The sequence below is a fragment of the Sinocyclocheilus anshuiensis genome, unplaced genomic scaffold (genome assembly GCF_001515605.1).
Source record: "Sinocyclocheilus anshuiensis isolate Anshui unplaced genomic scaffold, SAMN03320099.WGS_v1.1 scaffold2630, whole genome shotgun sequence".
Taxonomy (NCBI): Eukaryota; Metazoa; Chordata; class Actinopteri; order Cypriniformes; family Cyprinidae; genus Sinocyclocheilus; species Sinocyclocheilus anshuiensis.
Genome location: NW_015537938.1, coordinates 297,452 through 324,329, shown reverse-complemented (window position 1 = coordinate 324,329; position 26,878 = coordinate 297,452). Strand labels below are relative to the sequence as shown.

The 26,878-nt window shown below is 36.8% G+C and overlaps 1 protein-coding gene across 1 annotated transcript; it reads right to left on the bottom strand.

Moving 5' to 3' along the window:
• Nucleotides 1-4,917: 4,917 nt before the first annotated feature.
• On the bottom strand, nucleotides 4,918-20,654 carry LOC107660720 (rho-related GTP-binding protein RhoN-like). Its single transcript, XM_016450120.1, has 5 exons — nucleotides 20,294-20,654; nucleotides 19,407-19,494; nucleotides 11,231-11,340; nucleotides 6,296-6,430; nucleotides 4,918-5,223 (listed from the first exon to the last, which is right to left on the bottom strand). The coding sequence occupies exons 1-5, from the start codon at nucleotides 20,396-20,398 to the stop codon at nucleotides 5,137-5,139; spliced, it is 525 nt and encodes a 174-aa protein (XP_016305606.1). The 5' UTR covers nucleotides 20,399-20,654; the 3' UTR covers nucleotides 4,918-5,136.
• Nucleotides 20,655-26,878: the final 6,224 nt, after the last annotated feature.

Here is a 26,878-nt window from a genome sequence, read left to right as displayed (position 1 = left end):
CACACACACTCACACACACACACACACATTACTACAGACCAACACCAAAGCAAGTGTTTCATCAGTATTTATTTACTCTGTAAGTGTGTTTGCGTGTATTTGTGGACACATGCAGAGAGGAAAGTGCGTTTAGAGACTCACTTAGTGTCAATGAAGCTCAGTCTGACCAGCGAGTGTTCCACAAGCTCTGTGTTTATGTGTCAATCAACCAAAACACAAACAGACTGCACTGACAAAATCAGTCACAAAATCTGTCACGAGTGAACACGCACAAACTCTGCCGAAAAGAACGGCCTAGACCAGCCTACAGTGTTAGATTGTCTGTTTTGTTGGTTTTATAGGGGTGTTGGGTACAAGCTGGTGTTTAGCCAGCTGGTCTCCAAGCCTGACTGGCTGGCTGCCAGTTAAATACCAGTCTGACCAGGCTGCTAAACCACCTAAGACTAGTAAACCACTTTAGGCTGGTTGATGTTTTTTTTTTCTCAGTACACATTACCTTAAACTTCAATGTTCAGGAAACTAACTTGAGGTGCATCACATTTTAATTACATTTTGGCAAAATTTTTTGACTATTTTCAACAATGTAGCAATTATGAAGCACATCTTTAACAGAAGTCACTTTCAAAACAAGAAGTTTTCTTTTGGTCAACACAAAATGAATGATTGTAAGGATTTCTATAGAACTGACTATAGATTTCGCCCACAAAAATTCACTGAACAATGGTAAATGTGACTGCAACTTTAAGTAGTTAATCAAAGTCTACAGTCACCAATCCATAAATTTGAGTCTGTTGTTTTGTTTTTATTTAATTGAAATTAACTAGACTGCTAATAAGCTGACTATAGACTGTTCGAAGTTGAATGTACATTGTTATTTGAAGTTAACATGAATAATAAATGAATGTGAACACAATAAGTTAGAAATTATGGCTGCTTTTTGTCAATTATAATTTTTATTAATGTATTATTGTTGGTCAGACAACTTGCAGACCACTTTTTTTGTAAATACTGCTTTAAAAGAATGGTTGGAGTTAGCATAACTTAAATCATGTGGTGGCAAAACAATTGCTCATAAACAATCAGAGCATGGTGAATGAACAGAAACATCACCTTGTCACACAGGATTTCATATTTAGTTCTGTGTTTGTTTTGCCTTTCGTCGCACCTGTGAACTCTCAGTTGAAATAGTGAATTTAAGTCTGGAATACTAATGCGAATGCTAATTCACTCCTGTTGTCTGTTCATTTGGTTTCCCGCAGACAAAAGGGCATTTTGCCATTCATCAAGATCTGCCAGCCACACACACACTCACTCACATGTTTGATTTCGTATCATAGTAGGGTCTTTACAAAGACTTCTACTGTTATATACTAAACTAATTATATTTTGCTTCCTCTAAACCTGATGCAAATCAATCAGTTTTTTTATATTGTCATTAACAGTTGTTTAATATGTTTATGAAGTGATTTTTCTTACAGGGACCATTGTGTGCCCAACTGGTTCCTGATTTAAGGTTTAACTATGCTCATAGGGACATTTGGTTCCCATAATACTGCCAAAACCCAATGGATACACTCATAAACACAGTCTAGACTCTAGAGACACACTTGATCATCTTCTTTGGCTTGTGAATCCTTTTAGGACTGTAAGCATTTACATGCTTCTTTTTAGTTCATTATTTTTGTTTTGCTCAGCAAATGGGCAATTTCACGTTCCAGTCAAAACGGTGTTAGGACTTTGAAGGGAAGAATGTGTCTTGATGACATGATGACTAACTGTCAGACACACACACACACACACACACACACACACACACACACACACACACACACACAGCCGAGCGTTACTGTCCATCAGCGCCTACAGCTCCGTCTCCAGCTTCTTACTGTCAGACACACACACACACACACACACACACACACACACACACACACACACACACACACACACACACACACATTGACTAATCCTCTTACACTCAGCCAGAGCTGTAGGGCTCGGCTGGTCATGACTGTTTCTGGCAGCCTCAGCTACCTGCTACCATGCCACATGTTTCTCTCTCTCTCTGTGTGTGTGTGTGTGTGTGTGTGTGTGTGTCTCTGAGGCATAAGGCGGTAAGTGAATGTGATTGTGTCCAATGTTCAATAACACGGAACATGTAAAATTAATCAAACACGACTAATTCTGACACATCCATCATTCTGGGTTTGGATGCATGACCTCAGTTTGTGTGTGTTAGAATGTATTTCTCTGTTTGTTCAAATAGATGGACTTCTTCATAGACCTTCCAGAAACCACGGCAACAGCATCCCCTCATGCTAGACTGTGTTGTGATGTCACAAAGGGCTGTACACAGTTGCCTTGGCAATGACTGCATATTTCTGATATGAAGCCTTAGTGTTTTTTTTGTGCATCTAACTGGCTCCTAGAGAATTTGCATACAGAAATAACCGCTGTTTGTTGTACCCAGAACATTGTAATGCTGCACAAAAGCCGGATTTCTTGAGTTGCTTCTCTTTGAGGTTGGATTATGGTTTTATTCCAAATTGGAATAGACATGTAAAGCCCAATATTCTCCTGGCCTCTACAATATAAATTAGAGTGAAATACATTGAAACAAATCATAATAGTTTCCACACACTTTAAAGCCCACTAGGACCAATTGTTAATTTTTGATAAATTCTGTGGAGTCACACGCACAATGGAAATCTATGGGGCAAGGCATAGAGAGTTTAAAAGCAATGACAATTCATATATTTGGTAAAGCATAAAGCGCTTTTTTATAAAGTCATGTTAATTCTTTTGTAGTACTATTTCTTTCTTTCTTTTTTATTAAAGGTGACCTATTTTGCCGCTTTTTACAAAATGTAATATAAGTCTCAGGTGTCCCCAGAATGTGTCTGTGACGTTTCAGCTCAAAATACCCCAGATTGTAAGTATATTGTTTTGAAAATGCCTATTTTTAGTGGAAGCAGAAACATGCTGTTTTCGTGCATGTCTCTTTAAATGCAAATGAGCTGCTGCTCCCCGCCCCCTTTTCCAGAATAGGGCCGCTTTACAGCTCATACCTCGGATACTTTGCTAAAAACATGTTTGGTTTTGATTATCATGTCTATTGGGCTGAAATCAGGCTTTTTAAAGCCATATCAGTTTAAATTTCTAATATATATGGTTTTCTGAGCACACACATCCGGAGCACACGCACAGAAAGCGGCTGTCACACAGCATGCGAGTACTAAACTAAGTTCTCTTTCATGTCTTATTGTACTAACTGTTAAATACACTCAAGTTTATGTTAAAAACACACACGAGTTACAAAAACAGTCGGTTAAGTCTGTGAAGGTAAACAGCTGAGAAAGAAATCGCACGTTTATATTAGATCTGTGTGGCAGCAGCGTAATAGTAAATAAATCAATAAATGCACTGCTCTCTTGTGTCCTCTGAGGCTGGGACTCTAAATAGTGTTCTTTGCTCGTCAGTGCAGTCAAAGACAGAACAGTTAGCATGCTTTGCTCAAACTTTTGCCATGGTGTTAGAACTGGTACACCGTTGTCGTTTGCGAAGACACAGTGGTGGCGCCGTAGGTGGAAATGTGCAGATTAAGGGGCAGAAATATTATAATAACATCCCCTTTCTACATCACAGGGAGAGCGAAATATGAACGGCACATGTTTTTCACAAGCTTGCAGAAGAAAGGCTTACCAAAAAAAAAAAAAAAAGTTACTGGGTTGTCCTTTTTCATGTTTTTTTTTGGGTTGTTGGATGCACTGGGGACCCGATTATAGCACTTAAACAGATAAAATGTCTGATTTTCATGATATTTCCCCTCTAAAGAACAGTAAAAACATGAATATTGTGAAATATTATTACTTCTTGTGCTCAAGAAACAGTTGTACTTAAGATATTTGTCAAAACTGTGACACTTTCTTTCAGGGTCCTTTTAGAAAGTTTAAAAGAACAGCATTTATTTGAAATAGAAATGTAATGCTCCCTTAATGCCACCTTGGGGAATAAAAGTATTAATTTATTAATAATCCAGACTTTTGATGGGTAGTGTATGGTTCTGGTATGAGTTGACATTGGACCACAATGTTGCACAGATAAGTGATTTTAACACACTAGTATTTTGAAACTGTGTATTGTAACGTTTATACAGTGTGATGTTTTACCTCAGTGAACTGTCATTGTAACGGCATTGTTCAAAATGAGTAAACATTACGTAAAGAGCTTGTTTTTACAAACTGAATGACATGTTGAATTTATTTTCTATTGCAATCAACAGAGTTCAAAGGGATAGTTCACCCAACAATGAAATGTGTCAGATTTACTCATTTACTCACCCCCATGTCATTCAAAACCTGCAAGACTTCACTTTCTTTTGTGGATCACAGAAGTAAATATACTGAAAATGTCCTTGTGCTCTTTAATCCATACAGTGAAAGTCATACAGGTTTGAAATGACATGAGGGTGATTAAATAATGACAGAATTCTCATTTGTGGCCAACTATCCCTTGTATGTAACCTAAAACTCCAACTTCCCACATTAACTTCAGAAATTCTGCCTCAGAAAAATATACCACGTCTATCCTTAGACAGCATTTGCATTGGTGCTTCACTATAGTGTGAATGAAGTCTTTGTAATGTCACGGAGCATGACTGATGGTGCTGTCACACATGTAAAGGAGTGAACAGCAGAAGTCACAGATGTCTTTGTTCTGCTAACACTAATGCTAATCATGGCTAAAGCTGGGGAAAGATTCTCAGAACTCCAGAATTCCAGGGATTTAGTTTCACACAAATGAGCTTGCTACAGATCTGTGCTCTCTAGAGAAGTGTGACCCAAGAGAGAAAATTAAAGCATGACACTGAAAAACAAAAAGAAGTGTCTTTTTAGTAAAGGTAAATTGAAACTGTCCACACAAAAAAAATCCAAACCCTTTTTTAATTCTTTTTGCATCTGCTTTACACAGTTTGTGACACTTAGATCAGCAAAGCAATACCACAATGATAACAAATAAAAGCAAACTTGAAGTTAATAAATAGAACTCCTCTGTATAATGTATTCACACAGCTGTACAATCCCATGGGCCAAATATGGGACAATATGACTCTTTCATAAATACAGAGAATCTGTCTTAGACGTCTCGGACACTGTTCACGCACATTCGGGACGAACATTCCACGTATGCAACTGCGCCCAGCTCGCGTGCTCGTGAGCTTCCCTGATAGACGGAAAGAAACAAGTCAGCTTAAATGTACCGTGTCAGAAATATCAGAGAGAATTTACATTCTCATTTTTCAATTTCCTTGTCACTCTTTTCTCTCGCGCGCGCTTTAATGGAAACTATTTTTTGGTGTTCATATGAATTACAGCTAAAACTGAACCAAATGTCAAAGCAAAAATAAACACGCCACAACACAGTTTTTTCATCCCCTCCCTTGCGCTTTTTGTTCATGTCAGCTAATGTTTTTTTCTCAAAAAGGGTGCACAAATACATGAAACTGCTAAAATGTCGTTTTTTTTTTCTACAACAAAAGGTCAGTGAAAGTACATGAACAGATCTAATAGGCCTCACAATAAAAACATGTAATTTGTGCCTCTAATGCTTTAAAAATAAACGTAGTGGGACATAGAATTGCACCATTTTCATGTGAAGTGACGTATATTCTTCTCATTACAGAGCAGAATTATAGAGAGAACTAGGTGTTTTATAATGAAATGTTGTTACAGCGAGTTGACCCGCTCAGAGCATTGACGCAATAGAGGGAATATTTTCTACTGCTCTCTCTGTAGTTCGGTTTCTGTGTGTAATTATAGAGCTTTCTTTTAGTGTCTGTGCGCGCTTAAGAAATGGTTTCAAACACAATATAAGAGCAGTTTACATGACATTTCAAACTGTGCCATCAGTCAACTGCAGTGTGAGATTCTATACTTCCATCTAAAAATATTTTAAACAGCATTTTCATATAGACATTGAGGAAGGCAGGGCTTAACCTTAATAAAACTGAATAAAAATATATATATATTTGCAAACATGCTCCTAAATGATTTTAACAGTTTGCACACATCTATTTTTGATCTTGAATTGACAGTCTACAAGGTATATTTGTACTGTTAACTTGCTAGCAGACTTCCAGACTATGTAAAGGCATGTTTGTATAATACTACTGTATGTGTTTTTGTTCTCATGTTTGTGCAGCAGCAGTTGAATAAACACTAATGTCCTCCTAACACAATCTCTCTTTTCTCTTAATGTTCCAGTCCCCTGTGTGTGTGAGCGTATGTATGCTCACCAGTTCATGAGTGACAGGTATGAGTCTCTGTTTGGACAGTTCTCGTAAGGTGCTGACATCTGTTCTCATATCCAACTTACAGCCAACCAGCACCAACTTTGCACTAGGACAATACTCTTGAGCCTCCACCTGCCACTGAAAGAAGGAAAGAAAGAATCTGTCATATGTAAGTCAAATTTAGATCAAATCTATCCATTTACTTACCTACCTACTGATCTACACTACCGTTAAAAATTTTGGGGTCACTTTTTTTTTTAATTAATACTTTTATTCAGCAAGAACGCATGAAATTGATCAAATTAAATAAATTATTTCTAATCAGAGAATCCTGAAGAAATATCTCATGGTTTCCACAAAAATATTACGCAGCACAACTGTTTTCAACATTAATAATCAGAAACATTTCTTGAGCAGCAAATCAGCATACAGGAGCCCTCCCTGGGCTTAACTGGGGATCAGGAGCCAGGAAACAAAAAAACTTTCAAAAACACGGAAATTAAACACGGGGAAGGGATGCCGCTTACTTTCAGTTTAGGTCCGCTGTTCTGTCACAATGCACACACATGAGGAACGAGGGGACGCTGGAGAATACTTTAACAAGACTTTAATTTCAAGAGATCAAGTAATCAGGGGAGGAACAGGAAACTAACCAAATAAGGGCATGGGAAGGCACATGGGGAGCAGGACACACAAAACATGGAACAGAGTCTGACAACACTGAAGACTGGAGTAATGATACTGGAAATTCAGCTTTGCATCACAGGAATGCATTATATTCAAATAACTGTTATTTTAAATTGTAATAATATTTTGCAATATTACTGTTTCAACTGTACCTTTCTTCCTTCTCTACCAGCTTTTAACAATGCATGCAATAGCTAAATTTTGTAAGTAACATTTAAATATTTTATTTCACTTTATAGTCGATACTTGCAATAGTTGTTTATGCTGTGATACAGTGAGTCTGTGGCACATTGCTTTTGCTCCTTGTAGTTTATGTGCACATAATGAGTGCATAATATAGTTGTGCAGACATCTGAGAGAGAATTAGGGAAGCAATTTGACCAGTAATTGTATGATTACTTACAAACACTAACACTCATGCACATCCAAATCAAATTGCACAATATTTACAACAGTTTTTAACCAATTAACTATACAGCATAGTAAACAACAACAGCTTGAAATCTCCTTTTACATCAACATAGCTTAAAATGACCCTGACAAGACCCTTTCAGGAACATTCCTGCTAATGCAGAACCATCCAAAGCCAGTTATGGATGTAGCATGGTGCATTTGTGTGTGTGTTGTTCACCAGCCCCTGCAAAGGTTCAGCTATCTCAGCTATGGCACCATTTCACAGGTTCTGAATGTGTTCAGCCATCCATCAAACAGTGCTGTGATCTTTAACCTTAAATGCCACCGTTAACTGGCCAAGCGGAGGTCACCGCCTGCCTCTCAACATTCCACAACGGCCTTTAGCTCCGCCTCAGTGGCCTCAGAGGTGAGATGCTGAAGTCATTGGTGTAGACATTCAGTGTGTCTGCTGTAACAAGGCTTAGCAGAACAACAGTGATGGTTTAGAGATGAAAGGCTTTTGGAGAAATTTCGGGATAATTACATCAAAATTAAATCACTCTTTTATAATTACAAAAAAAAAAAAGTCAAATATTTAGCTTCTGTAAGACTTTTTAATGTTTTTTTTCTCTTAAGTCTCTTATGCTCACAAAGGCTACATTTATTTGATTAAAGATACAATATAAACAGTAATATTTTGAAATATTATTACTATTTAAAATAACTGTTTTCTATTTTAATGTATTTTAAAATGTAATTTATTCCTGTGATACAATGGTAAATTTTCAGGATCATTACGTCAGTTCTAGTGTCACATTTGTTGTCATCACTGTCGGCAACCTTTGTGCTGCTTAATATTTGTGTGATACATTTAATTTGGTGAACAGAAAGTTCAAATAGAAAAAAATAGAAATAAAAATATTTTGTACAATTCTAAAAAAAAATAAAATAATAAAATGCCACTGTCACTTTGGGTCAATTTAATGCATGCTTACTGAATAAAAGCATTAATTTCTTTAAAAATAATAATAAAACTTACTAGGAGTGGGCGATATGACCAAATTCTTATATCACAATATGAGTAATTTTATTTCATGGTAATGATATATATCACATGGTTATTTTTGCTTTAAATAAGAAAAAAAAATTAATCAAATATCTTAATGTGATATTAAGTCAATATCACAAAAAACTAATACTAGCCTAAATAAAAAAAAAAAACGAGCTCACTGAAGACAAGTAAACAGTCAGCAATTAAATAAGAATAAGAAACTAATCACAAGCAGTAGGATAAAAAACTATAGTATGTAAACAAATAAATGATGCTACATACATTGAATCAAGTAATCAAAAGTATAACATGAATGACAGACAGACAGAATATTAGACTGCTGTCACTTTAGGAGCTGCCCAGATCAAATATATACTGATAAGCCTCGTTCAGACTGTCAGCCCAAATCCAATTTTGTGCATATCCGGATGGAATCTGGTTTGAATAACTGACTGTCCACACAGTGTATCACAACTGTTCATATCTGATTTGTGTGTCCATAAGCGCTCTTTCGTTTTACGGAATGTGTGTTGGTTTCTATGGCAATGCCATTGCGTTGTTATGCCAACGCTAAAGAACAACAACAGCAATACAGTTTGCAATACAGATGTTGTCTTACGACAGGACAACATGTTGCCGTCGCACTGGATTATTAATATTATGCATGTCGTTTTATGAGGCAGCGACAGAAACGCAGGAAGCTGGAATGTGCGGCTTTATTCCGTGCTGCCGTCTCCGCTGGCTTCAAAACTCAAAGAGGTGCGTATACTAGCAATATATTGTCTTTTTCCTCTTGACTTGCAGTTTGCAACAACACAATCTTGTTTCTGCAAAGACGTTCAGCATGTTTTCTACAAAACGTCTGACGTGTTCACGTTTTACATGGCTTGAAAACATGAAAAAGCACACTAAATATGATCTGACCAGTTCAGACTGAAACGGATTTCTAGGAATGTGATTTGAAAGGAAATTCAAACCACATATGAATGTCGCTCAAAACGGATTGCAAAAATCAGATATTATGTAGTTTGTTGCCATTGCCATCATCGAAATATGATCGGATTTCAATCGGATTTGGGCTGACAGTCTGAATGAGGCATTACACACAAATTACTATGTTTACAAGGATGCTTTCAAAGACAGGTATTTTGACACATACAAGTGTGTATTTAACAGTTCAAGCCCTATAAAGCGGCAAAATAACTCTGTGCAATACTCATATGAGCACTGTCTTCACGTGTGCGCCTCTCAGACAGCACACGCATACTGCAAAATGAGTTCTCTTTCGACGCTGATTGCATTTCAACGACTTAAAATCACTTGTTTTTAAACGGCAATGTGTAAAAACGTGCAAATGATAAGTTTTTGTGACCATGTAGCAAAGCAACGTCTACTGGTTGTCAAATTTCTACTAGTTAATCGTGTCTACTGACCTCTGGTCAACTTACTGACCACAAACTTCTAACGTTAAATGGTAGTGTTTACCGTTTCTGTGATATAAATATGTGATATGTAAAGGAAAATCAACAGTTTGCCATGCATTAAAGGATTTTAAAGGGGTCATATGATGCTTTTTTAAAGATCATTATGGCGTGGCAGAGTCTTAACTTTGATAAAGAATATCTCTTTGGTTTTGAGACTTTAGTCTTTGCAACTTCAGGGATCTTATCTATGCACAATCAGCTTGTAACACTCCAAAGAGAAAGGAAAACTTGAAATCGCATCATATGACCCCTTTAAATGCACGAAGTGGAGGCCAAAAACCACCCGACGCGAAGCGCTTATTCCATGGTCATTTGCCAAGTTATAGATAAGTTAAAACTAGTATTGCTCTTTGCAGCACAATATTTGACAGAATGGGTAAAATGAACAGTTATTTTCGTCAGTTACGGCTTGTTAGCTCTAGCATTCTACCCGTTTCAAATCAGAAACAGAGATGAAATAGTGCTGTAAGATCACATTTATTTTAATGAATTATAGCATTTATTTAAATTAATTATCGATCGAGAGATATGACAGTTGTGTGTGCGTTACCTGCATGCTGCGTCTGCGCGTCTCTCTCTACAAACAATTAATTACTTCAAAAACCTCGTTGCTGAGGAATATAATGTAGCGAACTAGTATCTAGGCTATTTTATTAATAAAAATCGCGGGGAAGCATTGACAAGTTTATGTGCGATCTGCAATCTCCGACTCGCTCGCTCAGTCACTCTCTCTCTCTCTCTCGTGTGTGTGTGTGTGTGTTTGTGTGCGAGTGGTGTCTGAAGGTTTGTGTGCATCAATTAAAGCAGCACATTAATATGGAATGGTGATTAAACTGACTTGGAACTACCTGTGCATTAAACGGTTTTACTGCATACCTGCCAGCCAATCAGAATCCAGTATTCAGACAGACCATGGAATAATTCATAATATTGCCCACTCTTTTTCCTATATCATCTGAATATCTTTTTCTCACCAGACATATACTCAAAAGACATCAACTCAAAAAACACATTGAAACCCTTCAGTGCTAGGCTCACACCCTCATCACCACATAATTGTTGGCATCTGTGTTTAGGTTGTGTTTTTGTGTAAATCCACAATGCCGTCATCCTCCCACTGCTAAACACCCACAAACAAAAACTTCTCTTAGTCGACAATTACATTGTGTTTTCCCAGCGAGAGACTAAAATGCTGCAAGTATGTGCGTGTTTACAACTACAGCTTATAATGTCATTCCAACATGCACTGTTTCATGTATATACTGATATTTCTCTTTTTTAGGATAAGAGAAAAGAAAAAAGGAAATAAGAGGAGATTCTGACCTTCTTAGGGATGCTTTCCAGCGTCTCTGGTCTGCTGATATCAAAACAGATGAGCACAGCATCACAGTCTGGATACGCCAGGGGCCGTACATTATCATAATACGAGGACCCTGCAGAACACAAGCACAGTGAGGGGTCAGGATGAAAACGCTTCATTACGATAAAGCTGATGTTCAAATCAAAGGGGAAACACTGCTAATGGCGCTTGCGAATGTTGTGGCACATATAAATTATGTACAGTGGGTCATACAGCAGGGCAGATGATAGAAAAGACTGATGTTTCTACAGTGGTGAGTGCCTGAACAGGGAGGAGAGGTCAGTTTAATTCCAGCACAGTAAATTCTTTCTCTTTGGCTGTGTTCGGAATAGCATTTTTAACATTAGCATTCATACTAATTCTGCATAATAAAGTATGTATACTGTATACTGTGCACATTGTGAATTTTCTAAACCACCCTTGTCCCAGGGTTCAGTCAAGTGCAGTCACCTTTATTTCTATAGTGCTTTATGCAATACAGATTGTTTCAAAGCAGCTTTACAGTAATAAACAGGAAAAAACAGGACTCGATGCAAACTTCATCAAATTTGAGATAAATCCAAATGCTTCTGTAAGACAGCTCTAAAAAGACAACTGAAAAAAGTAACCAAATGAAAACAGGCTGAAATAAAATAAGGTATATTTTAATGAATATTTATTTTATTTCAGTGAACAAAAATGTTTTCTATGGTTTTAGTTTTAGTTAACTATACTACATTTCTATAATACATTTCTATTACAGTAGCATATTAGTACAGTATTATGCTATTGTTGTCACATGACCTCACTGAATTGCATGTTTAATTGTCCAGTCATAATCACAGAAATTAAACCCATTATTAATTTGATTTTGTGTAATACTGGCTAATTTGTTTGGCAGTGTGGAAAAATCAGTTTCCCGCTCATTTATGATGTTGAAAATAGAAGACGGTCAAGGTGAGCTCATAATATTTTTGGATTCATATAGAAAATTCACATTATGTACTCAGTACTTTGAATGGGGTTGTGAAATGCCACCGTCTAAAATTGGCGTACTCTGTCTTTCCTGATCTCCTCTCTCGAACTTTGCATTCATCTCTCACTCTTCTGTCCTTCCCTCGAGTGAGGACACAAATTCAGACATAGACAGAGAGCGATAGGGAGAGAAAGAGAGAGTGACAATGAGTGTTTGAAGCGCTGATCAAAGCTATCAGTTATTATGGGCTGCATGGCCTCAGGAGCCACCTTATGAGCTGCATGTCCCACAATCCCCTCTGGCAGGTCTGTCAACCACAGCCAGGGAAAGATGGTCAAATCTAATTTCCTAGATGAGAGTGTAAATAAGGATAAGACGAAACTAATAAAAGTGTTCAGAGAGACAGATTGGAATGAAAAAAGGCATTTTCTGTCGTCATATTGCTTCTTTGTTATTTGTCGCCAAGTTGAGTGTGCTAGTCCACAGGGACACAGAAGCACTTTATTCTGTTCTCCATACAACAGCTTCTAAAATAAACTTGTTTACTTAGCTATTTAAATGAGGACATACCATAGACTTCTGTTGTTTATTTTTATATAAACCCCATAATAATCACCAAAACCCTAACCATACTCTAAACAAGTAAACCTTTACGACTTTGCACCTTTAACCTTTCATAAAAATGATTCAAGCATTCATATTATATATATAAAGAGAGAGAGAAAGAGAAAGAGAAAGAAAGAGAGAGAGAGTAGTACTAATAACAACAAATGGGAAATTAATATTTATAAATTATTGTATTATTATGTATTCCATGCATTCCATGTAATAATAATAATAATAATAATAATAATGCATGACATTTACGTATATAGTGCTTTTTCTTGACACATTTGGAGGGGGGAAATCTCTTTAACCAAAGAGTAATAATAACAACAAAAGGTAAAATTATTTTTATAACATTGTAATAAAATTTAATGTAATAATGTCTGAAATAATAATAATGTATTATTATTATTATTATTATTTCATACAAATGCCCCAAAGGGACATTGTCAAATTTGTTTCGTACCAGATTTAGCTCCCTTCTCTGGACAGATTTGCCCCCAAGTAGCTCGATAAACCCACACACACACACACACAGACAGAGAAACAGTGTTTACTGTACAGCTGCTCCGCATCTCAGCCTGTGTGTATTTGTATGTGTGTGTGCTCTTTTCTTAACACTCTTGTTGTCTTTTTTGTCTGTTTTTCTATTTAATAATTTGAAGTTGGTCACTCTCCTCAGCCAATCCAAAAACATTCACGCCATGAAAAAACAAAACAAAACAAACATTTCCTGTCTTGTTTGCAGTGGGTGTTAAATGTCTCCATAGAATTCTCGGCCGGTTGTTTATTTTCGAGACATTATTACTGTGATTACGTCTGTAGTGCTAAACATAATTTGTGACTTGTTAAGAACAGTGTGTCTGTATGAAACGCTGACCTGAATGTGTGCCAGTAAACATTCTCCTCTTCGAGTCCCTAGATTCACCTCTCGCCAGCTGTGCAGCTGTGTGTGTGTGTGTGTGTGTGTGTGTGTGTGGATGAAGCAGAACTCTATGGGATGTCATTACAGATTGTTGAAGATGTAGCCGTAAGCACAAGAGTGTCAGTTAGCTCAGTAGCAGCACACATATGCTCACACAAACATCGACAGACACCTCATTAACACCCATCAGAGACACAGCATGATTACCTGTGTGAATATGTGTTTATGTTTGCATTTTTCTAGATCTAAACAGGCCTAAGGGCAATGCATGAAAAGGTTAAACTGAAAAGAAGGATGTTATGCTGGCAGAAACAATGCCTGAAGGTTGTATGACTGAAATGTTGCATTAAAATATGATTACCAGTGTGCAGGAATTGTAGGAATTGCAGGAATCAGTGGCCACATACACACTGTAGCGTTTCAACCACATTTAAATATGTGAGTGAATCTCCAAAATTACAGTCTTGTGTGTATGGAACAGAACTCAAAACTAGGATGACTGACACAGTGGTAACCTCACCAGTGTTTTGCATCTCGTGCATTTGGTATTCGCTATTTTTGACCTAAGCAATATTACAATGACCAAAGACTCATTATGTTCAGCGATTTTAACTAAACCACCGTCGACAGAGCCACTGTGTTTTATTAATGTTTGGAAAGTTGCTTTACAGAGTGTGCTCTTCAAGGGATGCCATGTCCACTTATTATAAATGATGCTTATTAAGCATATTTGTAGATTAGTAGAATAAGTTGACATGTACTTGCAAAGTTACTTATAGTTAGTAGAATGTTTATAGTGGACTAGAAAAAAAGTGTTAATGACGTAAAAATGTATATATTGCATTCCACAGAAGACAGTAAGTCACACAGCTCTGGAATGTCGTGGAACAAATCTTGACATTGTGACAAATTAAGATTTATCCACAGTTACATCATTTTGTAGCTTTCATGTCAAAATACTTCCTTTTATCACACTTTTAGGGGAAAAAAATGGTACAAAAGTATTACTGGCATGGTACCCTTATTTAGATCTAAAAAGATGCATATTAGAATCTTAAAGGTACATATTTTTACTTAAAACATGCATTTTAGTTTGGTGCATATTAATACCCTTCGAAAGGGAATTCAGCTTAATGTGCAGAGACAACTATATGCAGTTGTTATCTTATTATTATCATTGTTATTAATTAATAATATATTTATTATTTTAATGTATATAATAATAATAATAATATCATGAATAGGAAACTGATAGTACATATATAGTACATGTTCCTGTGGCTCAGTTGTAGAGCATTGCGTTAGCAGCGCAAAAGGTCGTGGGTTCGATTGCCAGGGAACACACATACTGGTAAAAAATGTATAGCCTGAATGCACTGTAAGTCGCTTTGGATAAAAGCGCCTGCTAAATGCATAAATTATTATTATTAAATTATTATATATTTGTTAAATATATTTATTAAAGTGACATTTTAAAATCAGACTTAGCTCACTTCTAGAGACAGATTTGTTCATATTTGTTCGCACTTAAAGCTAATTATTTTTATGTAAAAATGCTTCCTTTTATCCCAGCTGAAGACAACAATAACCAGTAGTCAATTCGGGAAAAAAATCCAACTTTGGTTGAAAAACCTACTAACATTTGTCAAGAAAAATATTTTATAGCTGATTCTGTGTCTGGCTCGTTCATCACGCTTGAGATGGAAGGTCAAGTCAAGTTCATTGCATTGTGGGATACAGTGTTTCATGCAGTGAGCTCTGTTGTATACTGCACATTTTCTCAAATGTAGAAGGTCATCTGGGTATTCTATGCATAGAAAATTTGCAGAGTATACATACTACAGAAATAGCAAGAGTAGTATGCTAGTATGCATTTCCAAACATTGCCGTTGTTTTTGAAATGCATTTGGTGGCACAACTGATACAGAAATCACATTTATGACCCTGGACCACAAAACCAGTCATAAGGGTCAATTTTTTGAAACTGAGATTTGTACATAATCTGAAAGCTGAATAAATAAGCTTTCCATTGGTGTGTGGTTTGTTAGGATAGGACAATATTTGGCCGAAATACATCTATTTGAATATCTGGAATATAAGGGTACAAAAAAATAAAAGTTCGCCTTTAAAGTTGTCCAAATGAAGTTCTTAGCAATGTATATTACTAATCAAAAATTGAGTTTTGATATATTTACGGTAGGAAATGTACAAAATATCTTCATGGAACATGATCTTTACTTAATAAAAGAAAAATCGATAATTTTGACCCATACAATGTATTGTTGGCTATTGCTATAAATATACCCGTGCTACTTAAAGGGTTAGTTCACCCAAAAATGAAAATTACCCCATGATTTACTTACCCTCAAGCCATCCTAGGTGTATATGACTTTCTTCTTTCAGATGAATACAATCGGAGTTATATTAAAAAAAAAAAACATCCTGGCTCTTCCAAGGTTTATAATGGGAGTGGATGGTAGCCCAAAATTTGAAGTCCAAAAAATTAAACCAATCCATTATAAAAGAAGTCCACATGGCTCTGGGGGGTTAATAAAGGCCTCCCGAAGCGATGCGTTTGTGTAAGAAAAATATCCATATTTACAACTTTATAAACCTTAATCTCTAACTTCCGCTAACTGTCATACACGCATTCACGAGAGAGTGGCGTCCAGCGGATGACGTAGCACGTAGCATAAGCTCCGGTGAGAATATGCTAGTCTCGCGAGAAACAAGTTTTGTTTACAGCAAAGGAAAACCAGTGTCCTCTTGGATTATATCAAAATCCTCCTACGTCCTACGGAATCCATCTGCTGGAATGAACACGCATTTGACAGTTGGCAGAAGCTAGAGATTACAGTTTATAAAGTTATAAAGTAATATGGATATTTTTCTTAAACAAGAACATCGCTTCACTTCAAAAGGCCTTTATTAACCCGCCAGAGCCGTGTGGAGCACTTTATGATGGATGGATGGACGCATGTTTTTGGGCATCAAAATCTCGACCCTCATTGACTGCCAGTATAAAGTTTGGAAAAGCCAGGACATTTTTTAATATCACTCTGATTGTATTTGTCTGAAAGAAGCAAGTCATATACACCTAAGATGCCTTGAGGGTGAGTAAATCATGGGGTGAACTATCCCTTTAAATTAAACAGCGTGATATCATACTACTACTAATTCGTGACCGGTGTTTTGTTTTGCTCTCTCCTCTGCGCTTCCACGTTCGTCACTTCCACGTTCATCACCGCATTTACGCTAAACCTACGTCATCCGCTGGACACCACTCTCTCTTAAATGCGTTTATGACAGTTAGCAGAAGCTAGAGATTAAGGTTTATAAAGTTGTAAATATGGATATTTTTCTTACACAAATGCATTGCGTCGCTTCAGAAGGCCTTTATTAACCCCCCATAGCCGTGTGGACTTCTTTTATAATGGATTGGTTCAATTTTTTGGAATTCAAATTTTGGGATACCATCCACTCCCATTATAAACCTTGGAGTCAGGATGTTTTTAAATAAACTCCGATTGTATTCGTCTGAAAGAAGAATGTCATATACACCTAGGATGGCTTGAGGGCGAGTAAATCATGGGGTAATTTTCATTTTTGGGTGAACTATCCCTTTAAGACTGGTTTTGTGGTCCAGGGTCACATTTAATGTATGAGGCCAATCTGGCCATACATTGGGAAATGCTTCAGTTTAGCATTTAAATACTTTGGTTCTGTTTGTATTAAATTTCGTCTTAAGTTGTTCCACCAATTTACAGATTGAATCATTTTAGGTCACTTTGTTATGACAGTATCGGTCAATAAAATAGATGTAAATACACATATACTTTTTGCACACAAAGCTACTGGGTGCCTGGCTGTTGTCAAGAGGGCTTACTGACAACATTTCTAAACAGTGATAAAGTTCATAACCAGCTGAACTTTATTATCACACAGTCCACGCTGAAACAGACTCAGACCTTGGTATGAGAGCGCTTACAGTAAAGTGAAGATTTACTCTCGACAGGGTTACAGTTTGACCCAGCACAACTCTACAGACCAACAACAACAGCAGGAGAGGAAAACATTCCCATAGGAACTTAAAAATGGAGGTGACAAGAAAAGAAATTCCCATAAAGGATTTTTATAGCAGGGTGGGGAAACATGCAGAGGCCTAGAGCGGGGGATTTATGGGTCACGCTTGCTGAGAAACCCCTGAAGCGTGTGTCAGGACGAGTGTGTCAGCAGTGGTGTAGTTTAACACCAAGTGTGCTAAAATCCACACTGACAGCACTGTCTAAACATGCATGCACAGCTTTGAACATATTACTTGAGTTCTGGCTAACTTGTTGGTCTGTTGCGTTATAGATGAGAAGCTTGAATCCACACAAAGCCATTTATATTAGAGATCTCACCCACAGATACAGTCCACAACTCAAGAGCAATATAACAGGATCATATTCTACTCTGTATTCATAAATCCTGAATGTCTATTGTGTATTGTTAAATCAAAGCAGCGAGAGTTCTGCTTCCTGACTCTTTGTAGTTCAGACATCACATATTTGAGAAAATGTTGCTGAAACTACATTCTCTTGTGAGTCACTCCAGAGAACCAAAAAGCCATGTTCAATCTTTCTCATACAAATTCACAAGGGGTCAGCCAGGCCATGGGAGCGGTCAACAGCCAGGAGGGACAGGAATGAACCGTGTCCATGCATAGACGAGACTGGCACCAGGATTTGTTACAGTAGAACTTTTGCAATTGCATCTATCTGTTTATCTATCCATGCAGACGCTTCAAAATGTACACTCCCAGACTGTCCAAATCAGTTTGACGCCACTAAAGAGCACAATGCTTGAGTCACAGTCACTGGCTATGTTTGGACTGGAATACTAGTATACTACCTTGTGCATACTGCCTGATTTTATATGGATTTTAATATAGCCTAATAAGCCTATATATATATATATATATAGAGAGAGAGAGAGAGAGAGAGTACATTGTCATTATATTTGACTGCATTACAAGCATGTTTATTTAAAGGGATAGTTCACCCAAAAATTAAAATTTTGTCATTTACTCAACCTCATGTCGTTCCAAACCTGTATGAGTTTCTTTCTTATGTTGAACATAAAAGAAGATATTTTGAAGAATGCTGGTAATCAAACAGTTGATGGTCCCCATTGACTTCCATATTTCTTTCTCTACTAAGTCAATGGGGACCAACAACTGTTTGGTTCTTCAAAATTCTTTAAAATATCTTATTTTTTGTTCAGAATAAGAAATAAACTTATACAGGTTTGGAACAACATGAGGGTGAGTTAATGATTCATGCACATTTAACGTTTCAATCCAAATATGTCTTTTGACAGTGTTAATTGATAATGAGTCAAAAGATAAAGCTTCAAAATCACATTGACTTCTTGTTCATGTCAAGTGATATAGTATACAACCATATGCCCTGAAATAAATGAACTTTTCCACGACATTCTAATTTATTGAGATGCACCTGTACTGCACCGTTTGGTAAAAGTAGGATTTTTCAAAAATAGGTAAATACAATGTTGCTTACTATGTACAGTACAAACTGCAGAAATATTATGTGTAGTATGTAGCATGATATTCCGAGAAACTGTTTAATTTTGATGCCAAGCCGGATCTCACCTGATGTGTCCCACATGTTCAGCTCGATGCGGTGCTTGTCTATCTCAAAGCTGGCCGTGTAGTTCTCAAACACTGTGGGCACGTAATTCTGCAATGAAAAAAATCATAATACTTAGTCCACGGTCGCCGTGATTTTTCCAAGTAAGACATGTTCCTGGATCAACAGTTTTTGTTGATCCTGGATCAACATTATTGTCCAAAACATAGACCTAACCCTATCCCTAGCCCTAAACTAACCCTACCAATAATTAAACTGTCGCGTCCGGTGTAGACACAGCGTTACAGTGCGCTGGTTGTTATTATTACAATTTACAAATTATATATATATATATTTTTCATTCTTTTCTTATTTAAAAAGTTGCCAAAAAACCTGGTCTAGTCTAATTTGAAACATTTATAATTTTATAATTTGCATATGGCCCTAACTTGTAAAACGCCTATAACTTTTATAGTTTTGCAGTGAAGTGTTATATGAAAACGCGGTTAAGATAATACGTAAATGTGTTTTTTAATTAGCCTATATATTTTTTGAGACCATCTTAATTCGCACCCTGGTTCCTAGCAGTCTCACTTCAGCGTCTCATGCAGTGAACGCCTCCGTGCCAAGTTAGAAACGCGAGGCTCCTGCTCATCTTTCTATCCATTTACACTCTAGTGTGACCAGTCCCTTAAGAGACACGCATGCAGTTTATTGAACTCGAACTTAAATCACACAACTTTTAATGCAACCTACGTTCATTGGTTTAAAACAGTCATACTATTATTCTACTACTCTAACACACACACTGACTATTTTCATCATCACTCCGTTCATCATATTTAGTAACTTATTTCCTGTTTTTTAACAGTACTATAGGTATTAATGATAAACAGCATGATGCGTTCACCTCTGGGTAGCTGTCCTTGGCGAACACATGCAGCAGCGCCGTCTTTCCACACTGAGTGTCACCGACCACCACGATCTTACAGCGGCTGCACTGTCCCTCCATCATCACCACTGTCAGCTCTGTCCTAGCGCTGAACGAGCACCATCCGCCGCCTGATAACGCTCCTTTATAACGCCGAATTAATGATTCAGAGCAGAGACAGTGAGAGTGCCTCTGAGTGGACAGAGTCCCCTCCCCTGTCCGCCTGTCAGTCTCCGGTTCCCACGGTGACTCCACGCGCCGAGGCTGCACCCCTCTTGACTCAGTAGCCTTGATTTCTAATGACACGATGCGGCTGTCTTGCCTTCCTACTGTGGTTTGGGCATGGTGTAAATTAAGCGACCCCTCTGGCTCGTGTATGGAAATAGTTTTAACGATGTGATTTAACACATCACTGAGTCGCCCATCCGGGGTTCCCAAGGTAATGAAAAATATCAAGAAAATGTCATTAGATTAAAAGCCATGCGCTTGGAACATTAGTGCAATTTAATACAATGTCAAAAAGACACTCTTTCTATAGTGAATACATTGTGTTCTAAAATATTTAATTGGGAAGAGGTTTCATTGCTTGCGAGTGCAATCTCTATTAATTGATTTTAAAATCATATTTTACATCAAAAAATTATATTTCTGTTTCTAAATATTAGTGTAAAAATGTGTTAATGTTTTGTGTTAGCTTCAGAGTATTGAGAAAGTTCAGGCGAGGTCACCTTATTAACCAGACTAGATTAGGAAAATTTGCAAACCTGAATCTCTTATAAGTGAAAAATGGTGATTTGTCAAAGAACAGCACGAGTCATCTGAAAACCTGTTTGTCTATCTTTGATTAATTTAATTGCTTTTCAGCACATTTTGGCTTTTTGGGTGATACATTTAGCTTCCTAGAACCATAAAACTCAAGGAAAAAAATATATATTAAAAAAGTAAATTGATAAAAATGTGGGGATGTGGGGTTTTTTTTGTGAGACATTGAACTGCTATATTTTTAGTTGATTTAACAATTTATGTTATTACTGAGAATAATACTGTGCACATAAATTTAAAAAAGTAAAAAACAAAATTCTCAGTTCTGTTTTCTTTGGAATATTTATTTACATTTTTCTTTTTTTTTTTTCAAATAATTGGAAAACCAGTAGACTATAAGAATAGAATCTCATTCATTATAACATTTTTATATGTAATTATATTTAATTATTAAATATTAATAACATTCATTATTATTAATAATAATATAAATAATATTTCTACAGCATGATGGCACTTGCACTATTATGGTCACGTAAATGTACATGATTTATACACCTTTTCTGTATACAGCTCCTTCTATGTTTAGATCTAATTAAAATATTTTAATTGCATCATTGTATTATTTTACTTTTTTAACAGCATGTTTAAAAAGTTGGTTCCATGGCTTTTAAACTTTCCAATTGTATTAATTTACATGAACGTTTCTATCAAAGAAGATTTCAATGCAAGTTTGCATCTGCAAGACTTTATTTTTATTTTATTGTTGTTGTTTTTCCATTTATGTAAAGCTGCCATCTGCTGGTAAATGTCGGTGCTGCAGATTTTTCACTGTTGAAAGGTGTTGGTCGTCCGATTTATTACATGGTCTGTTTTTTTTTTGAGTGGTGGACATGGGCTTACTTTGCGAATTTGTGTAGAATAACAAGAATACGTATAGAATAACAAGTGGCTATTAAATCTGATCGAAGAGTAGGGCGTCTGCGTTTGTTCAGTTTAGTTCACTGCAAGGTTTGTGCACGAATGCAGTAATTTTACTTTATTTATTATGTTTTTTTTTATCGTCATTGTGAGTTCTCAGCTTCTTTAAATGGACTATTATGTTGTGTTTTAAGCTAGTGATGTGGTCTTAAGCCTCCTTTTAAAATCGTATTTAAAAAAATAATTCCGTTTTGGTCAGGAATTGAAATCGTACTCAGAGATTCTGAATACTTCTGTATTCTGTATTTCGCTCAGGCATTCAGTTCACGCCCCAAACCCAACCATTATACAGACGGGTTCCATCGGACAGCCACGCCCATTAAGCGCTGTCCCGCTTTTACCAGCAGGGGGAGACAAATACCACGAGACCGAGCACGTGTGTCACGTTAGTACGTTACACGTTAGCCAGGCATTTTGTGTTGTTTTATTTAGCACCGAAAACCACATAATAATATTATTTTGTAGTTACAAGAAATTTTAGAAACTAGAAGAAATGGTCCATTACTAACCACAGGAGGTTACCGCATTCCTGCTGTCCGTGGATGTTTACTTTCACACAATGGGTTTATGTCATACAGGGGTGCCCAACTCGGTCCTGGAGGGCCGGTGTCCTGCAGAGTTTAGCTCCAACCCCAATTAAACACACCTGAACCAGCTAATCAAGCTCGTACTAGGCATGCTAGGAACTTCCAGTCAGGTGTGTTGAGGCAAGTTGGAGCTAAACTGTGCAGGACACCGGCCCTCCAGGACCGAGTTTGGGCACCCCTGGGACCTTCTGAACTGCGTAACTGTGCTCACAATTTCTTTCAGCGTTATTTCTTGTAAAGTCTGTTTGGTTTGTTGTTTGTAAAGCCAGTTGCACCTTGTGGCATGTAGCATCGGTTCCTGGTATGTGAGGGTTTCATTATAAAGCCCTGAAAACAAACAAGCATAAATAAATATGTTATTGAGTTTCCTACATGCAGATGTTGCATACATTTGTAGATAAACAAAAAATACCAAATACAAGAAGAAAGAGAGAAAGAGAAAAATGTTAATCCACTTAAATATGCTCTCATTACCATCTAGATTATTGTAATACTTCACTGTTTTGCACATAATCCCATGAAAAGTAACAACTTTGCGTAATGTGATAAATAACATGGATGTTATATCAAAATCACAGGTTGAAATTTTATGTGAATGTATAATACAGAGTATACATTTTACTGTGGTTCTTCACAATTTTGAGGGTTTTCTTTTGAGGAATGTTAATTTTAATGGTCCTCTGTTGTGACAATTAAAAAAAAAAAATTTGTAGACATGATGGTACAGTGTTATGTTAGGGTGTCATGAGTGGTTGTGAAATTAATGAGTTCGTTGGTTGTATTATGGGGGTGTGAAACACAGTAGGCAGTCTGTCAGGACTGAGTGAGATGGTTTCTGAATTGAAGAGAAGCACTCAATGGAGTTGGTTGATGTCTGATTTACTGAAGACTTTGTGGGTATACATGTATGTGTTTTTTTTCACATGTACGCACACTGTAACCCAGTATAAACTCGAAGTCAATGTCTTTAAAGTAACTCTGAATGAACTAGAATACAGCTGCCAAACTCTCCATCTTCTCACGTGCGCTGCGTCTCTCTCTAGCCTGTGATTCAGCTCCGCCTCCCGTGGTGATGTTGCAGCCGCGCTGAACATTCTGATTGGTCAGCATCATCCGGGATTTAGAGACAGCTGAGCCTTTTGTACAGGTTGCTAGGGCATTGCTATGCCGTTGTTAAGGTGTTTTAAGTGTTTCTACTGCATTTCTATGTGGTTGGATTTTTTGAGTGATTGTTAGGTGACTCCTTTTTGGATCTGAAGGAGCGTTTGGTCCCAGAAACAGTGATGTGTGACGTATAATAATCCCCTTCACAAACGGATTATTTTTTAAAGGAATGGGTCACCAAAAAATGTAAATTTGCTTAAAGTTTACTCTCCTTCAGATGAGAATGTTTGGTTCTTCACTGGAATTTTTTTTTAAATTTAGAATTGCATCACTTGCTCACCAATGGATCCTCTGCAGTGAATGGGTGCCATCAGAATGATAATGATACAAGCTGATTTTAAAAGAAAAACATAAGAAATTATGGATTTGTTTCCTACAAACACTCAGCTTTCTGCTTCACAAGATGCTAAAAGATGGAATGGAGTGCTGTGGATTACATCTGAATTATTGTGATGTTGTTATCAGCTGTTTGGACTCTCATTCTGACGGAATCCATTCACTGCAGAGGATCCATTGTTGGATGAACTATTCCTTTAACACACAGTATCATAGCATGTCACAAACTCCTGTCACCACTTAAAATGTCATGCCAATTTCCTATGTTTTTTTCCCAGTCAGGCACTTAATATGTGAGTGTGCAGTGGACCTGGTTACATAAAGGACTGTCTCCCTAAATATATTCCTGTTGGACACACAGAAGCATTTCTGCTGGGCTGTTGTCATGTTCAGGGTCAGTGGAAAAGTAGTCAGTAGGTATCTTTTTAGTGTCTTAGCGTCTTATACACAGTAGCGCCATCCTCTTTTTGTTGTGTATGTGAATCTGGCACAAGTCTGAGCAAGTTTAAACAAGTAGTCCACTTAATTTACAACTGAAGTGTACGTGTGTGCATGTACTTCGTGTCTCTGGATATCAAGGGGCCAAGGAAAGCTAAATTTCATCCAGCACTCCAGCCTCATCCTCTCTGTCTTGCTTTGTGTGCAGACCCTATCAGGCTCAGAATGCATCAGATGCACACAGCCTAACCCACTTACAGCTTAACCAGACTGCAAAGGTTAACTATGGTCAGGATAACTCTCTCTTTCTCTATTCCCATTCAGTCTTCTCCATATCAAATGCCCTTGTAAACTTTTATTACCCCTTATATGTCACCCAGGAAAGAGGTTAAGCTTGATGTTTTAATTACCGGAAGGTTGCATCGAGAAAATGTTATTGCACAGCGGTTGCACTTTCATAGCTCAGACCGTTGTTGACACACAGCAAGTATAGAAGAAATTATGAATATATGAAGAGTTCAGATGCAAAAGCCTCTAAGTGCCGTCTGAAATTTTCTTCTAAAATGAGCATATTTTAGCAGGCTCCTATATTTATGTTGTTATTTTAGATTAATTGCATTGAAAAGGACCTATACATTGCCATTAGAATAAAATTACTGAAGCTAAACATAGGAGCCTGATAAAAATGCTAATTTTAGATGAAAATTTCAGACGGCACTTAGAGGCTTTAGCATTTAGGATTTTATGATTACAACACAGTTATTTTGCATAGATATTGATAAAATAAGAAAAATTATAATAATAATTATATTTAGGATTGAATCACCATTATTTGCAAAGATAGATATTGACAAAATAAGCATAATGAAATAAAATTATATTGGTAATTTATGATTACATTTAGAATTAAAACAATAATTTTGCATAGATGTATAGATATTGATAAAATAAGCATAATTAAAATTATAATCCTAATTTGTGATTATATTTATAATTGAAACAATTATTTTGCATAGATAGATATTGTTAAAATAAGCATAATTAAAATTATAATAATAGATGACAATTATATGTATGATTAATAATTATTTTGCCTAGATAGTGTTAAAATAAGCATAATAAAATAATCATAAATTATGATTAATTATTTTGCATTGATAGATAAATTATAATAAATAGAATAAGCATAATTAAAATTATAATTTATTATTACATTTATGATTAAAACAATTATATTTATGATTAAAATGTAGACAGATATTGATAATAAGCATAATTTATAAAAACAAAATGAATGAAATCCAGTATGAGTCATCCATTTACTAGTTGTTTATAATTCTACTGCTTGAGGCAAGTGACTTTCATATCATTTGGCAAGCAGGGTTTGCCTGCCAGCAGGACTTTGCCCGACTCTTTAGCCATTAGAGGATTTATGTCACCATTGGCGGGTACGGCAAGACTGGCACACAAATACCAGACATTATTTGCAAAGATTTAGGACCAGAGCTCAAGCAGCTAAGCCGCAGTTAGCAAGACATTAGGTGTTTTCCAAGATCACTAGTTTTCAGATTTCTAAAGCAATGTATTTTTTGTCAGCATTTCTAGAATGCCGGTGACGTGACAAAAGGAAATAGAATTCCACTTATTTAGTCTTTTTCCTATAGCGTGATCTGCATAGCTTCTAAAGTCATTCAGCCCCGTGACCCACAGTTCACTTCCTGTTTCTCTTAAAGCATTTCCTTTACGTTTGTAGATGAGTCAGAGTGCAGTTTCAGTGACCATTACTATTGCAGTGTTTGACTGTATGTATGTTTGTGTGAGTGTGATGGGGTGTGGAGGCTGATTTAGAGTGAAAAAGCATGCCTGCTTTGGCCGGAGTTGTTCCTAGCACGGTTATTTTCTGTCAGAGCACTCACAAACACATGAGCGCAAAGCACCGCCTTCAAGTGTTAACAATGGTTTGTGAATTTACTGTGATTTCCAGATCGGTCTTGGAGAATAGAAGGAATAAATAGACATTTCCTCTTGGCCTTCTGGTTGCACACAAACATGTTCATAAGCACGCCTCCACAGCCACGCAAAGGACGTACACGCCTCTACACACATGTTCGCAGATGCACACATCCGTTCTGCTACATTCATGCAACAAAAAAAACACTTGAAACTTAGACAGTGTAGCTGCTATCAGCTGTGCACATGCACACCTCGTTTTTTTTACACAAATAGCACCCAAGCATTGTGCACCATTTTGATTTCATAGGAAAGCATATTTTTTTCTCTCCTCACAATGACAGAA